General features: G+C 41.0%; 2 protein-coding genes across 7 annotated transcripts; one reads left to right on the forward strand and one right to left on the reverse strand.

Moving 5' to 3' along the window:
• Window positions 1-5,312: 5,312 nt before the first annotated feature.
• Window positions 5,313-10,725, reverse strand: LOC105453657 (potassium/sodium hyperpolarization-activated cyclic nucleotide-gated channel 1-like). 5 transcript variants are annotated; one of them, XM_011695794.1, is made up of 7 exons: window positions 10,549-10,725; window positions 9,825-9,977; window positions 9,617-9,745; window positions 8,244-8,755; window positions 7,970-8,134; window positions 6,603-7,805; window positions 5,313-5,411 (listed from the first exon to the last, which is right to left on the reverse strand). In XM_011695794.1, exons 4-6 carry the CDS (start codon window positions 8,474-8,476, stop codon window positions 6,614-6,616), a joined length of 1,590 nt encoding a protein of 529 aa, XP_011694096.1. In that variant the 5' UTR covers window positions 8,477-8,755; window positions 9,617-9,745; window positions 9,825-9,977; window positions 10,549-10,725; the 3' UTR covers window positions 5,313-5,411; window positions 6,603-6,613. The 5 variants fall into 5 exon arrangements, with proteins under 5 accessions (XP_011694096.1, XP_011694099.1, XP_011694095.1 ...); XM_011695797.1 differs by lacking the exon at window positions 5,313-5,411 and having other exon boundaries at window positions 6,338-7,805; window positions 10,584-10,725; XM_011695793.1 differs by lacking the exon at window positions 5,313-5,411 and having other exon boundaries at window positions 6,338-7,805.
• Window positions 10,726-10,821: 96 nt separating this feature from the next.
• LOC105453659 lies at window positions 10,822-12,369 on the forward strand. Of its 2 annotated transcripts, none has more exons than XM_011695798.1 (2): window positions 10,822-11,198; window positions 11,349-12,369. In XM_011695798.1, the coding sequence occupies exons 1-2, from the start codon at window positions 11,175-11,177 to the stop codon at window positions 11,658-11,660; spliced, it is 336 nt and encodes a 111-aa protein (XP_011694100.1). In that variant the 5' UTR covers window positions 10,822-11,174; the 3' UTR covers window positions 11,661-12,369. The 2 variants fall into 2 exon arrangements, with proteins under 2 accessions (XP_011694100.1, XP_011694101.1); XM_011695799.1 differs by having other exon boundaries at window positions 10,822-10,983.
• The last annotated feature ends 4,084 nt before the right edge of the window (window positions 12,370-16,453 follow it).

Genomic DNA, 16,453 nt, shown 5'->3' on the forward strand with positions numbered 1-16,453 from the left:
ATCCGATAGCTTAATTTCCCATTACTTGGCGTAAAAAATATGGAAAGTAAATCAATGTTACGGACGATGTTCTTTTCGTTATATTTATTATTGTGTTTTCATATGATTTTTATAACGCGATTTAATTAATTCAGATGTTGTGTATGACATATATATTGCCTATTTCTTAATCGTATACTTAATTTTTCATTCACGCACATACACACGCACACACACTCGTCGGACATTTAAAGATACCACTGTCAAACCCAAGAGCTATGATATACGAATATCCAGTCGCGAGATGCGTTCTATCCGTAAATGTCTAACCCGGAAATGGGAGGCATTAATGACGTATGATGTATATATGATTCTTTGCGATACACGCGCTCATATATTGTCGTTATTTATCGCAGACAAACACTTTGCCCACACACATTACGATCACGAGTTGACTTATGTTCTCTCTTCTTCCGTTTATTTTTTCATCCGCCGCACGAACGTATAGCACGTCGCTGATTAAACATTCATATTTTAGCAAGTTCATTGTGCCTTTTCTTAAAATATGCACATACCCAATCGTGGAATTTATTGCTAATAACGAATATCGGAATATCGTCAGAGGTAATGTGATTGCCTGATATATGAATAATTTATATCTTACCGATACGATGGTTGTACATATTGTTTTGGCGTTAATTATTGTTAGCCACGCAATTATCGCCAAAGCACACTTTGACACTGATTAATAATCGCATCCTCGCACTTTCTCTTCTTTCTAGTTAAATGAGTTTCGCAATTCATGCTATGGTCGTATTTTCCGTTTTATCTACCAGTTGCACTGAAAGCTTTAACCGTGCAAAGATAATCGTGCGTCAGTATGTAACGTCGGGCGAAAGTGAATTTGCAGAAACATCCCCCCTGCTGGGGTAGTCTCGTTAGTCAAGGGGTGATTGCAAAGGCGAAGCCAATGACGAATTATGTAAATCATCTGTCGCGTGTAGGGGATGAAAACCGTGGCTTTGTCGTCATGGAATCCTTCTGTGTCTTACAAAATAATCTGAAAAATTTTTTTGTCTGCATAAAACTTGCATACATTAATTGAGATAAATAAATATAACGATATCAGCTGTGAAATTGTATTATATGCAGAAGGCGTGACAATCTCTTCTATATATATATATATATATATATATATATATATATATATCCCCTACACGCGACAGATGATTTACATAATTCGTCTATAATATATATATATATATATATATATATAACAGTATTATAGAAGTAATCGTTGCATGAGTGTATGTACAAAATGCAAATGCCATTAGAACACATTATTTATGATTAAAAATTGGTGGAAGCTATACGAACGATCTTCGATCATGGACGCGCATAAATCGATACGTCGTTTTTTCGAGTAGCGATTTTTTGCATCGTCGCCGCGAGGGAACGGACGCCGTACGGGCTAGAGGCGTATTCAGTTTCTCTGCTCGCGTACCGTCACCCGTTGAGCGATAAACGGCGACTTTAGTTCGGACAATGACGTTCAATGTAGCGTGACGGGATGATACGTTGCGGGTGCCCGACCGCCCGCCGGGAAGCTCTTGGTTGCTGAACATGGGGGCCGCACATCATTACCCACCGTTGTTGACACTAGCTTATAAACGTCGTCATTCGGGCTCGGGGATGTGTGACGGACAGTCAACACCGTGGTGCCACGTCACGACTGGGAGCTAACGCTCGCGGGGAGGGGTTGAGAGAGTCCCGAACCTGCGACCTTGCTTTACTTCGTTAACGAATGACGTTATTAGCTTTTTTTTTTGACCGATAAAAGATATCACTACGAACGTGACAAGCGTTCGTATCGGTTCTACCATTACTGTCTGCACGATAATTTGTGAATATTTCTGTGCAGAAATAGAAGACATGATTATAGAAACATACACAGTGCTTCTCGGCACATGTTTCATATTCCGCTTGACTGAGAATTTGATGGGAGTAACGAGAGATCTAAAGTATACCGAAACAAGATACAAGAATAGTAGAAACTCGCGGAAGCGGCACAAGCGCAGTTGCTCGGGCGTGCACGGGGCGGAATATAAGCTCCGATAAATCCGGCTGCGCAGTTAAAAATTGATGTAGTAGTTTCGGAAGTGCATGGGGCCGGCGGTTAAGTCACGTATGTAGTCAACGGTAAACGGAAGCCCATATCAATAAGTATCGGCTGTGTGTATCGGGATCTCTGCGCGGCGCGAACGAGCGGGGGAGGAACTGTGAGGGAGGAAAATGGAGGAGAGAGGGAGGGGGAGATGGCGCGCCGTGTTGTATAGAGAGCTAGTCGATGGGATGGCGGGCTCCAAGGCCGGGGGTAAAATAATGGGGGCGGACGCTCGACTCGAAACATTGACGTTGCCCGGCGCGCTTACAAACACACCGACACCAATCGAGCATGGCTCTTCCTACACAAAACCGATGTAGGGGGGCTTCGTTGGCCAGGCGGCCGGTTGGCTTTACAGGGGGGAGGAGAGGAGAAAGAGAGAGAGAGAGGGGGGAGGAGAGGAAGAGGAGAGGGAGAGAAAGAGAGAGAGGTAGGAATGGAGGTAGGGAAGAGAACGGAGGGTAGAGTATCAAGAGAGGCGCGGAGGGAAGAACACGGAGAGGATGAGGGAAATACGCATATATATCCTTGTACAGCGTTCTATGCCATCGATGCGGCTCGTGTTTAACGCCCTTATAAATGTGTAATGCGTATACTTGAAAGTGGGAACGATCGGGACGCGGGACGGGAGGGCGGCAGAGGACCGGGTGTAGGACGTACCCGCAACTCGCCGGGGTGGGCCCTCTGCGTATCGATAAACGATCAATCAACCGGTACACCTATGGACGAGGCCACCGAGGGTAAAAGAGGCGGCGGTGGCAGCGGCGGGAAGGCAGAGACGGCCGGAGGAGAAGGAGGAGGAAGTGGTAACGGAGGACGACGTAGGGGTAGGAAGTACAAGGGATGAGAGAACGGTACGATGGTGGGTGAAGATGGGTATGTGAGAGGAAGGATGGAAGGGGTTGAACGGAAACAGCGGCGGTAGGGGCAAAAGACAGAGGAGGCACGAGAGTCGCGGGGTGAGGGTAGCGCGGGGGAGGGTGGTGGCTTGCAGAGTATCGACCCATCGCAGAGGAGAAGGCAGCCAGGGTCGCCGTCGCCGGGTTTTGTTGATGTAGGTGTATACGCTCCGCGTATCTGTCTATCTGGATATCTGCGCGAAGACGTTACGAGACTCAATCTCGCTGTCGCATCGGCGATACGAGTCTGAATCGTTTCCACGCTTTAATTCCGTTGAGGCATACCACTCGGGGAGTGTTCCGCGATTTCTCGAACGTATATATGCATGCTATTCAATCTTGACCCTCGGGATTTACTGCTTGTCTGACGTGACTGCAATAGAATACGTCCACGATTTTGCTTTAATATCTGAAGGTGCATATACATCGTGAATCATTAACGAGAATGTGCATATAGTAAGAAGATTTACAGAACTCCTTAAACCGTTAATGTCCCTTTAACTTAAAGTAATCTTCATTTTATGGACTTTCACATTCGCCAATACGCTCTCGAAGCGCTGCACGTTCCGCCTGAGCATCCAGGAGCAACGGGCTCAATGTCTCTATACAGCGTGTTCTCCCTCATTCTCCAACGTGTACGCGAGACGACAGGGAAGTGATTAGAGAAAGAATGTGGTCACTGAAGTAGCTCCCGAGTCAAATTATCTGCGACATCTTCGATGTATATTCTAAAAGACATATCGCGATTTCATATCACTCATGCACCGTTAAACACGTTAACGACCTCAAGCTGACTGAAACGTATCGCGTCTTCAGCGTCTTCGGCGTTGTCATCGTGTCGCGTACCGTAAATGACATGCTCAATCGGGGAGGCTCGTTTCGGATGTGTATACCATCGCGCGCATCGTCTCTTTTGTTTTTTTTACCCTCCGTGTATCTCGCCCATTCCGCGCGTTTCCGCGCTCCGTTTTAAGTGGCACGCACGCCGCTTAACTCGCACAGAGGGGGAACAATGCGCAGCTACCGAGCGTAGCTACGTGGATCTGCCCATTGTGGGGTCAGGTGGGTCGCCGGTCGGCGGAGAGCTCGTTGGCTGGCTCCGCGGGGTGTGGCCACATAACCATAGCCACAACGATTCTCTCCTCTCTCTCTCTCTCTCTCTCTCTCTCTCTCTCTCTCTCTCTTTCGTCTCTCCTCCGTTCGCTCTCGCAGTCTCACCCCCTTCGTCTCTCTGTTTCTCCTCTCGTTTCATCGTCGCGCGTTTCACTCGTTTGCCACAGGAGTGTTTCCGTCTCGCTCTCGCCAACCGAATCCACGGTCGGCCGGTGCTGATAACAATAGCGGAGCTCTTTCTCCCTCTTTCTCTCTATCTTCCGTTCGTACTATCCTGACGCTCGGCGTTCCCCTTTCTGCCCGAAGCCGCGGTGTGCGCGCGCGGCAGTAGGGATACGCCAGTGCGTGTACGCCGTCGGGAGCTACCAAGCAGGCGCATCGTCGGCCTATTACAATGGCCAGCCCTCCTAAACGTTTCATTGTCATCGGCGGTTCTCTCTGCCCATGCGTCGATGCGCGCGAACCATTGTTTCACGTCGAATGGGCGGCTCTCCACCGTCATCGGATAACGCCGCGCCGTTTCCACGGTGGAAGCCCTGCAGGCGAGGCGTGAGTTTCTGCGCGGTCGACCACCCATGACCGCCACTAGTAGAGTATATATTAATTGCCTTTATCTGTGTAATCCCCTTCCGTCGGAAAGGTGTTATACGGTATCGTAAGCATGATAGATTTGTCTCTCGGCTTGACTGTTCGGCCAATTATTATATATAAATTTCACGTCGCAAATCGTCGATTATACTTATTGCAATCGTACACGTAATATTGCGCGATTATATGATTGCAACGATAATATAATTTGTCATTAAATTTGTGCATTAAGTTATCACCAATGTGATATATACACAGTAACTTTCTCTCTTTTTCTCTTTCTCTCTCTCTCTCTCTCTTTAAGTAATTAACGTGTATTTATTATACCACTTTGTACGTCTCCGCGATTTGCACGCTTTTGCTTTGTCCTTACTACGTGCAACGATGCGGCAGCCAAAGCTCACTTTTCTCTTTTGCGGTAGTTTATACCGCTTTTTACGAACGCAGGATAATCGGAATACATATTTGTCGCGTTTAACATCAGAGAAGTGAGATATATCATCGAGGTACGAACTTGTTACCACGCTACCATGTAGCTAGATCTAATAATAAGTTCCGAGGATAGTTATTTTTTTTATTTATTTTAGCAACATGTGCATATTATTTACGCGTGCCATCGAAGTTTTCCTGCTAGACATTCCTCGCCCCGGCGAAAGAACAAGTTTGTTCTGTAACGACAAAAAACAATTATCGTGAAAACTGCATTCATTAATAACGGATAACGTATCGTTGCATCGCGTCACGCAGATATTCAGGTAGAACCGGTCGGGCTAACTCGATATGTGAATCTTTCAGATAAGCACGCATCGTCAAGTAAATCAGGCCTTCTCTCGTTACACGCGTATTCTTAATGCAATATCCCGGGACACCGACTACAATCAACTACGGATCTTACAACCAGCGCTAAAAGATAATGATCCCACCGTCCGATAAGTATTAATAGCGTGAGCTAGTTGCGTCGATGCGCGGTTATACAAAGCGAGAGAGGGAGAGAGAGAGAGAAAGAAGAGACGTCCTTCCGTTTCTCGTTCCATTATATTAAGTGCCCCGCTTGCCGATTCGAAGCTCGATACATTTGATACGCGCGATGCATTTCGAATCGATATACTTGATTTTTGACGTTCGCAAAAACAACGAGTCCGAGTTCCGGTCGTGGTTGCGGCGGCGCTAAACTGTAATTATCACGAATTCATCTTAAGAAGTGATCACGCATTCTTCTCTTGCTACATGATATTACCGATGATCTACAGTACATTGAAAATTGTAGTCTTCCGCGGCGCACGATCGCGATCTTCTTGATCCACGTCCCAGGGTAATAAATCTGCCCTAATGTTGGGTTACGGAGAAACAGTTATCGGAGTCTTGAAATTTATCGGTTCCTTAACAATTTTCCGCTATTATCGTCAACGATCATTAACAATTCTTTCAATCGTAACAATTCAACGGCAGTTCTTATAACCTGATATTAGCGCGATGCAATAAGTTTAGAACATATTATACCTTTTAAAGAACTATACGGATGAAGCACGTGAATTGCAAACGTATTGTTCGAAAATATGATTTCCATACGCTAATGCTACGTTGCGACGGCAGATAATTGGAGCTTTAAAATTTATTGCCCGCTCGATAGTCTCAATGTTGCATTCGGTTTGTATAATTATAACGATCGTAGATAAAAGATCAATTTTTAACTTGTTCTCCATATAACGCGTCGCTAAATATCACTTTTAATCGTTTAATATCGATATCAATATTGCCTTTAATATCGTAACTAAGTTGCACACAAATAAGATTTTTTTGCCGTTTCCAATAGGTACACCGTAATAACGAGACGATATATATTTTTTTAAATAAAATACTTTTGCGATGTTTAATGCATTTCCAGTATGGTCGTTCTCTCGTGCCTCTCGATAGCTATTTTCTTAATTTGCTCCCACAGCATGGGATAGGGATGAATCGTTCTGGCGAAATCTGCGCGATCCAGGCGATACAACTCGCAGATGTCAACAGCGACGACACTGGCCACTCTCCGCGAGTCCGGCATCACCAGCGCGATCTCCCCGAAGTGCGCGCCGTCCTCCAAGTGGCATACTTCCTTTCCGGAAACGGTATAAATAGCCACCGTACCGTTGGCGATGAAGTACATGCAGTCACCTGGTTGATTGGCCCGCACAATCACGTCGTTCGGCAAAAATATCTCGGACTTCAGTAGGGCGACGATGCGCGTCAGTAACAAGAGGGGTAGATTGCTGAAAAATGTGACGTTCTCCACGAGTTTGCGACAGACGTGCATACCGATCTCCTGGCGCATTTGCGGCGACAGAGTGTTGAGGATCTCGACCTCGTAGAAGTATCGATGTTGAAAGCAAAACTCGTAGTAGTCTACAATACGGTCTCGAGTCAAATACGGTAACTGACGACGCTTCATATACTCCTTGACCTGCGCCATGATGTCTTGATACTTTATCCTGGAGCTGTTAGTGCTCCTGTAGAGCTGATTTACGCGAGCTATCAGGATCCAGATAACTAGACTCCCTAAGATCTGCAAGAGGATCACCAGCGTGAGATCCGCCTCGTTTCTCGGCTTCCTGTGTAAAAAGCCCGACGACAAGAAAATGGTAACAGCGCGTAAGAGACTGTGCAGATACTGCAGAGCTCTGGATTCTTCCCAGAGATTAAACTCGTGTATCCAGAAGTCGTCGTCCGGTTGCCTCGGTAGGTGCATGGAGGTCGTCGCTATTGGCACTATCCAGTACAGACAAGACTGCCACTGAAACGCTAACATTAGCCAAAATATCATGACGCAGACTTCATAGAGGGTAACCGGTACGTCGTATGCGTGAACAATCTTTGTCATGTAGGAACTGAGAGAGAACATGCGAAATCCGCACATCAAAGACACCAACTCGCGCGTGACTGTAGCCTCCTGCCACGTTATAACAAACGCGATGTCAGTTGGTAGAGAGCCCAGCAAGTCTGGTAAGAAAGTACCGTATATTACGTAGTTCTTCATTATTTTTTTCGGTTCCATCACAACACTCTGAAGTAGCTTGTCAAAATATCTGCCCGACAATGAATTAAAAAAAATTTTAATTTTATAGAAACTTCAATAAATTTGATTATCATAAGAACGTTAGAATACAACACAGAAATTACATTCCCGTGTTGCGTTCTTCGAAAATTGCGGATATATTAGCGCAGTAAAATAAATTTGATTAAACTGTACCCTGTCATAAAATTAACGATTATGTCCATGCAACAAAGGAAAAGTAAGAGATTTTTACAAACTGTCCAATAAGGTGAACGCTTCTTTATTTTAAAGGCAGCGTAATACGGAGTAGCCAATAGTAAGCACGTTATCGTTAAAATCATTACGATATCCCAGAAAAATCTGCGTTATAAAAGATTTGATTTAGTTTAAAAAATATCTGATTTGATAATGTAAATGCATACTAATACATACATAGAAAGATTATACGAATTTGTCAAGGAAATATTACCTAAAAGTACTGAAGGGATGAAGAATATGCTTGTAGTATTGAAAATGCCGTCGTTTTTCCGAAATTATGGAAGCGTGGCTGCGTAAATACTTGCGGGCACCTGGATTTCTTTCTGATGCCATCAGCGAAGAGCGAAAGGCGTTAAACGCTTTTCGGAAGAAATTGCGATCGAGAAGAAAGAATACATCTTCCTGGTCGGTCTCGACTTCGCATTCATGAGCCACATGAAGCATCGTGGAATCGTTAAGTGACGGATTAAAGACAATGTAAAAAAGGGAGTTTTATTATAAATGTCTATTTCTAATTACAGAAATATCATTATAAGCCATGAAACAAGCGTAAATCGCTGGCCATGGCGGCATCTCTTTGAATGAGAGGAGAGCTCGTCCTTTCACGGCAGACTCGATAGAGTGAATGCAGTCGGTAATATCGTTGCCAGTGGATGATCAAGCTTGTGTTCAGAGCTGGTTTCTCTTAGGATCTCTCTTTCGATATAGTATCGGCCACATTATCTTGAAAGCAAAGAGAAGCTTGGGAGTGGATATACTCGCATTAACAAAAAAAAATAAACGCTAAGGCCAGCCTTGAAACTTAAACGAAACATTTAATGTTTTGTAAAATATTCAATGTAAATTTTACATTGAATAAAATTTTGTTCCTTATAACTAAAAATTACGTGCAATCTATCCTGGATTTTGCGGACTAGATTTGATGACGAGATGTGTTATATCGAAACTCGGATTTTTAATTTGATTGGCAAGCCATAGTCAGACAAACGAAGAAATTAAAACGCAATATACGGTTTATTTTAATTCAAATTTTTGTCGAGAATTGACAATTTCGCACGAATATTTTGTAACTAAATGATTTATAATTTCTACATTCGCATTTAATAAATAGAAAAAAGTTGCGTTAAAAATTACTTCGCAAAATGCCGCTATATCATCAAGACAAATTTATTAATTAAGAATGAATTTGCCAAATTGATAAGTATTCATTGAAGCCGTTTTCTGTTAAGCGTTTCGTTAAAGCGAACAGTGACATACTGTTAACTCGAGTCATGTCCCTTCTACTAACAATGAGAATAATGTATTTTTAATCTAACGGTTTTGACAAGAAAACCTATGCCAAGGTTTAAAAAAAAATCACACATGGAAAAAAATATTTTTATATGTTGACTTGTTCTTATTAAATTAAACTTTTTATGAATTTTTAAATTATAAGTTTTGTATAGAAAAATTTTAAATTTAATCAAGGATTTTATTTTAATTATATTTGCTCAAAACCTAATATAGCTTAAAATGTTAGGACTGCTTGTAGATTTTTTTTATAATAAATATGTTTAATAGCATTATATTTAATCTTTTCTGTACCTTATGTTTGATATATGTTTTGCATAAATATCCTATTAAAATACTTGACATTTTTTTTACGTTTTTGTCTTTTTTAAACTTAAATTATTTCAATTTGTAGTTATTATTTTTATATTGCATTGTTATATTCTGTGGACATAGAATGGAATAGAATCAATCAAATGTACATACATAATATATAAAACAAATTTCAGAAGATCATGGTTACCCATCGAAAATATCCGTGACTACATAGTTCAACGTGCGCGCTTTGTATATATAGAGGCGCCAGTAAACGGGTTTCATTTAATACGCGGGTATATCCACTTTCAGATTGCTCTCTGTTGAAACTGTCCGAATGAAGAAAGGCATTCGTTGTAATCTATAAATGGTAAACGGTTTCCGTAGTGAGGTAATTTCTATTTGAAACATAGATAAAGCCTAGCAGCTGGTAACACTTGATCGATTTTGTTGTTTGCGGTTGTTGTGCAATTATTTTCCTGACGAGGACAGCACTTTATTTTTAGTTAATCGCATTGACAACAAAAATTGCTTGAAAATATCTGCAATTATTTCTTAAAAAAATATCCAATTCATGCACTTTTTGTTTTTGTCTAATTTAAATTATTTGTATATGTATAAATTATTTCAATTTACTTTGCAACTATCTTTTTTACATGACGTTCCACATTCCTTCACATTTATATTGTATAATTTGCAAAATATTCTGTATAAATATGTTTTAATTGTTAATTTAATATATTTTACATATTTACTATTTTTGGTAAAATTTATCAAATTTATATTAAGATCTTGAATTAGATTCAGAAAATTAAATTTGCTTAAAAATCTGAACGTGTGTATCGTGGAAAAAATTTATTAAATTTAAATTTCACATCTACGATTCGTGTGAACGCGTTTACTAATATGCGTGTCCATCTCGAAATTAATACCATCCAATATACGAAATGCATCATATTTTTCATACGTTCCAGTTCACGGAGACGTGAATAATTGCCGGTATGATTTGCGAGTCGCGTACATCACAGCCAGTGAATTTTGGTGCGGTCAGTTTATTTTTAGTGCAACTGACAGTTGGTTTCCGCGAGATATAAAAATATCGGACTGACTGTACGAATGAAGAAACGAGTTTTTCCTAGCGAGTGACAAATGAACGGGTACATATGACAATGTTTCGTTATGTAATGCCGTTATGTATCCGAAAATATTACACGTGTATCGACGATTGTTTTTTGCGGAATCGACATTTTTGTTGTATTGTACATACGTGTTCGCGAATCCTTCCCGGCTTGGATTATCATGGTAAATACGAGTATGTCTACCAACGGAGATCGCAGATCGCTTTCAGGATGGATGATCTGTTCACGGTACATTTAAGTAACGCTTTATACAAGTCGGCTTTATGAGGGCTCAGACCTTCGTTGCGTGCACCGCATATAAAGACAACTTTCTGGTATATATTCTACGCGTTGAATTCTCAATGTAACGACGAGATTTTATGGACGATTTTATTCGTTTCCTATACACGAATAAATGTGTATATCCATGAATAAACTCCATGACCATAACCATGTCTATTCGAGTGAGTAAAAATGATACAAGTATCTTGCTACGCACAGAGAAAATGTTTAACATTTATATTTTTATATTGATACGCTCTCGATTATCGTCGTAAAACAAAATGCGAAAAGAGCGTCTTTGAAAGTTTTTGGGTGTTTCTCACGTTACGCAGATATCGTGGCCGGGACTAAAGGGGTATCAGGAAACATTTTATCCCGGACACGGGAAAATCTACCGGTTAAGCGGTGTACGCAATTTAAAGTCGCTACTTCTGTCCGTCCCGGGGGAATTAAGGGTCAGACGCGGAGGCAAGTATATCGCCAGGAAGTCGGGTTCTCCGCAGCTTTTTTCCTCTCCTATCCTGGTAATAAATTTTCAAGTCGTCCAGCAACGTCCTGGAACTCAGGAACGATGTTATAGACGGTGCTCGAGAACAAGAAGGGTGGTTACTCAGGCTACGCTCACAACCCTCCGCACATACTAACGTGGATTTACCGAGGCCCATCCTCCGCGTAACGACGAGTGACTGCGGAAGAGTCTATATACGCGGTTCTGGGGTGGAAAGTTATGGGTGGTCTCGTTGCTGTATCAATATCTCGTTAGGCGCTACGACGGAAATAAAATCGGAATGTTCGTCTTTCGCGGGGGCTTGACCGAGCCAGCAAAATTGTAATGCGTCCTGCAGGCGCCAGTCGCTCGTTACACGTTACAACTTTGAATGTAGGAATTGTGTACTACAATAGGAATTGAATTATTGTGTCATGTTTTATGAGAACTGCAATCGATCATTGCAACACACAGAAATGTTGCCGTGTATCACAAAATCGGCTTACTGCATCAATATCAACTAACTGGGAAATGACGGAAGCGTTAAATAGGATCTCTAATACGCGCATGTATTTGCTAGTTATCCATTGATATTTACGTCATGCCTCTCATTAGGAAGAAAGATGGATTATTTCACACACACACACACACACATACAAGTGCGTGTAACGAGTTCCGTTTCGCACTACTAAAATTGCATCAAAATTTTATCGAACTTTATATAAAATAGAGCTTTTCATGTAAGTATATATATGTATGAAAATCTCTATTCCTCCACTCATAGATACATATATATCTCCTATTTCTATAATCATACCAATTACATTTGTCTAAAATATATTAATATTATCATTATATTGCACACGTTTCATCCCGATACATATGCTAATATAGAGGTTTCACGGATCACTGCACGTGGCTGTTACACATATTCAATAACGAACAAATGGTTATGATCGATACCTAGTTATTCAAATAGCATTACCAATACCTTGCGGTACGAAATAGTTATTTTACACTATTTGACACGACAGTAACACGATTGTGTTTAATATGTGTATAGATATAAAAGTCTTGCAAAAATTACGTACAAGGAGAAGGTATAATAACATTTTAAGATTAAATGATGTAAAGAAATGATGTATTTTCTACTATATTTATGGATGACGTTTTACTTTTTTTTTTTAAATAAACATTCACTCATATATTGTTTTCTTTTTATTAACGCGGTAGGTCATATCTCAACGCAATTGTCAGGACCGAGATGTTTCTTTTATATTTACGACGTAAGGGCGCGAACGAAGGTAATTCTTGCTTCCGCCGCAATGATCAATAAACCATCCCGTCCACGCTGCTGAACGACGCTTTATACTTCGATGGATGTAACACCAGGGAAAGAGGCGGCAACTGGTGGTCGTAAGTACTTACGTACGTGTAGGTTCGCCGCGTATATACGCAGTGAGCTGCCAACGATATAGCCAGCGAGACGAAAACACTCGTCCGCAAAGTCTAGTACTGGCGTAAATATACCGAATGGTAAGAGACGTAGCAGCAGTTACCCAAAAGCCATCGCTACCGGTCGCTTATGGAAACACGGCTCCGTAAATATTTTCGAGCACTCTGGTCTTTTTTTGCGCGATGTTACGATCGAACCGGCATTCTATATACTCTCAAAAGTGCCTTCTAAATCTATTAAAATAATTAGTAGTTATAATATAAACGTAGAGTCTGAAATTAAGATTTTCATATTGGAACAGCTAGCAATAATAGCTGCAGTCTATAACGATTACTGCTACACAGTCATACTCATCATTTAGCAAGTAGCATGTTTGTTTGAATTTTCGCTAAAATTAAGACATCGATTTTGTATTCACATTCGGCTATGGAATAGCGCGGAGTAACTTTCAAAACGATTTAAGGATTTTCGTTTTATATTTTTGACAAAATAACGCAATAACCGTGAAAGCATTTGTTTTTTTTTCCCTCAAAATAGTGCTTGGAGCAATTTTCCGATTATTTTTCCGATATGATCCGCACTATGTTTCGCCGTAGTGATAAAGTTGCTGGAGGTATAACGCGTAATCTATTATTATGAGCTGGGAAGAGAGAGGAGGCAACTGGTGGCCGTATGTACTTACGCTCGCTCTCGCGTGTTCTCCACGCGCCGCATCGCGCGCATATACGCGTCGCGGCCACGGCAAGTTACCAGTGATATAGTTTGCAGCTGAAACAACCGTTTCTACTGTCTAGCAGTTGGCGTTTAGCCAATCCCTGGTGCCGATGCGCCTCTCTTCACCCGTTATACGAGGATTAGAGTATATTGCGCTACCGCTCCTGTACACCGTGCAATTTTCTCCTCTCTCCTTCTTTCTCTTCCCCTCCCTCCCTTCTTTCTCTTATTCCATCTCTCTCCTTTTATTCCCCGACATCTCTCGTGTATTCCACTCTTTATTGTCCGACTGGACCCGCGCGCGGACGTACCACCGCTCTGCATTTGCATCCCGTTAAACGTCGTAAACTTGTCAAAGCGCGGGCCGTTATGTGCAGGAGCGCAAGCTGTATTGCAGGCGGGCAGCGTTTGCGGTATCCTCCATGCAGCGGGTGCCCGAAAGACAAAGCACCGGGGAGACCCGGAGGGGAAGGGGGCACTGCCGCGCCGTTATTCCGAACGAATCGACGAACTTGAGTGCACTTAACGGAGATTAACGTTCTTATATCTCTATCTCTGCTTCGGAGACGATATGTTAATGAGTTGATAATACCGAAATTTGGCTAACGAGGGCCCGCTGTATTTCACTGTCGCAGCGGCAAACAGACTTCCGCGACGGTTCTTGCATGTCTTAATTCGAACCGAATCGCCGAACGTGGGAGTGCACTTAAGGCAGATTAAGGCCGCCGTAACAGAAGATAAGTATACGTCGATGTTGCAATTAGAGTTACGAAAGCGGAGGCAGTGCACATTTACGAATATCTTTGTAATTTATCAACGATTCGATATTGGATTTTTCTCTCTTATGCGAAAAAAATTACTAACAATAAGTACAAAGCATACGCGGCTTGTTGCTAAACTATTAGAAAGTAAATGTTGTTACTTACTGATTTATACATAGTTCGCAAGTACGGTAAGTTCCTATTACGATTAATATGTAAAGGCACAATATCATGCGATGTTAATTAATGTCATGTTAATTAAAGATTATTAGTTATACCAGTAAACATTTAGTAACGGTATAGCAATATCAAATTTTATGGAAGGACATATCTAATTACTGCTAAACTTAGACGCAAACGATAAATAATAATCTAATTCGGGGTGATCGGTGTAATGCTATTTCCCAACGCGCAATTCATAATTTATTTCATTACGCCTGGTATGTTGTGCAGCCGGAATACTCAAGTTTTCTCCGATAAACATTTACATTTGTAATGATCGCTGTGTCATTTTATTTATGTGTATAAACTGGAGTATTTAACGATTAAGATAAAACAAGGGATGAAGGAGAGTCACTTATAAAAAAAATGCAACTTCTATTATTATAAAATCTGACGCCTTAACTCCAATTCGATTGCTCGTCGCACGATAACGATGCATGGTCACTGCAATTTTTCATTTATGCCTTACGCCGATTTACGAGTCTATTAGCCGATAATGGTGAAAAATACGGCTGCGGGAATAACGATCTTAGCTTATAGTGATCATAAATGTAGAATAAAATGTCGCGCAACGCGCGAGGGGTAATGCCGGCGATGCGGCCAGGCTGAGCATATATTCACGGTAAGTGGCGTGAGTTATGAAAACTTCATGATATATCCAGGATACTTTATGCCTTCATGAAGAACCGCTGAAATAACGTACAAGCGTAATGCTTTTCGCATACTCACATAATTAAAAACTATCCACCGAGACGCATTCGCTATACAATGCGAATGGTCGAAAAGCTGAAAAGGGTCAGCTTTTGCTGAAAATAGTTTTAAATTAGAGCCAGAATGTTAAAATTAATTAAAAAACGAATTAATTTATTAATCCATTTATTATATCTATAACAGTAAAATATTTTAAATAGCAATTCAGAGAATTGAGATAATATATTTTATAAAAATATATTAATATATACCTTCCCTTGATTTTTAATTAATTAATCCAAAAATCTTTATATTTCAAAAAAAACATTGATCTCGATACTGAAATAGATAATATATAATTTAGCCGGCAATCGAGAGCAAACGGGCAATACTCGGGACATCCGTATAATTTACAGTGCATCAGTATCCGTATCGATATCGGAATTCTCACTAGTCGTATATTGATTCTAGTACAGATTTCAATAACACCATCCGCATTGTAATCAGATATCTATTGCATTATGTCACGACGAAATCCATGCAGCAGAGAATTTATTCTGCACAAATTTGGACAAAGGAATTTACTTCGTTCGATTAAACAGATGAAGCCGGACTAAATTTTATATTTAGACGTGTCCTCTAAACATTGTGCTAGCAATTCGAGTGATTTGAAACGCGTAAATTGATAATTATAAATGAGTACAGTTTGCCTGGAAATAGATCGTGATATCGAAATTTCTCAGAATGAAACCGCTATATATAAGTTACATTATGTAATTTATACTATCTCTCGCAAAACGTTACATCTCTTCCAACTTAACTATGTCACGTATGTCTAATGTGTCTAGTTGGAAAAGTTTAGCACGAGTGTTATCTCTAGTTGATCTGGGCTAAGTTGGACAACGCCTTAAAGATGTTATACGCTTGGCCAATTTGATGAATATTAACGGGTGTGTATTGAGTTAGAATCTGCAGTTGTAGTCATAGATAGCAAATTGGGAAAGTTGTAGTGCTGCCGACGTTGCCAGAGCGCGTTTGCGTCTTGTTGTATTATCTTAGAAACTTTCTGACGTCTTATAAGTTCCCAACTTTTGTTATATACGTATG

This window comes from Wasmannia auropunctata, unplaced genomic scaffold (genome assembly GCF_000956235.1).
Source record: "Wasmannia auropunctata unplaced genomic scaffold, wasmannia.A_1.0 LD335996.1, whole genome shotgun sequence".
Lineage (NCBI taxonomy): Eukaryota > Metazoa > Arthropoda > Insecta > Hymenoptera > Formicidae > Wasmannia > Wasmannia auropunctata.

Excerpts from the sequence above, each read along its gene's own strand:
- LOC105453657 (XM_011695794.1), bottom strand. The coding sequence starts at position 8,476 with ATGCTTCATGTGGCTCATGAATGCGAAGTCGAGACCGACCAGGAAGAT. Across the intron at positions 8,135-8,243 it reads CATCCCTTCAGTACTTTTAG|ATTTTTCTGGGATATCGTAA; the intron begins GTAATATTTCCT and ends TTTATAACGCAG. Across the intron at positions 7,806-7,969 it reads ATCGTTAATTTTATGACAGG|ATATTTTGACAAGCTACTTC; the intron begins GTACAGTTTAAT and ends ATTGTCGGGCAG.
- LOC105453659 (XM_011695798.1), top strand. The coding sequence starts at position 11,175 with ATGACCATAACCATGTCTATTCGA. Across the intron at positions 11,199-11,348 it reads CCATAACCATGTCTATTCGA|ATATCGTGGCCGGGACTAAA; the intron begins GTGAGTAAAAAT and ends CACGTTACGCAG.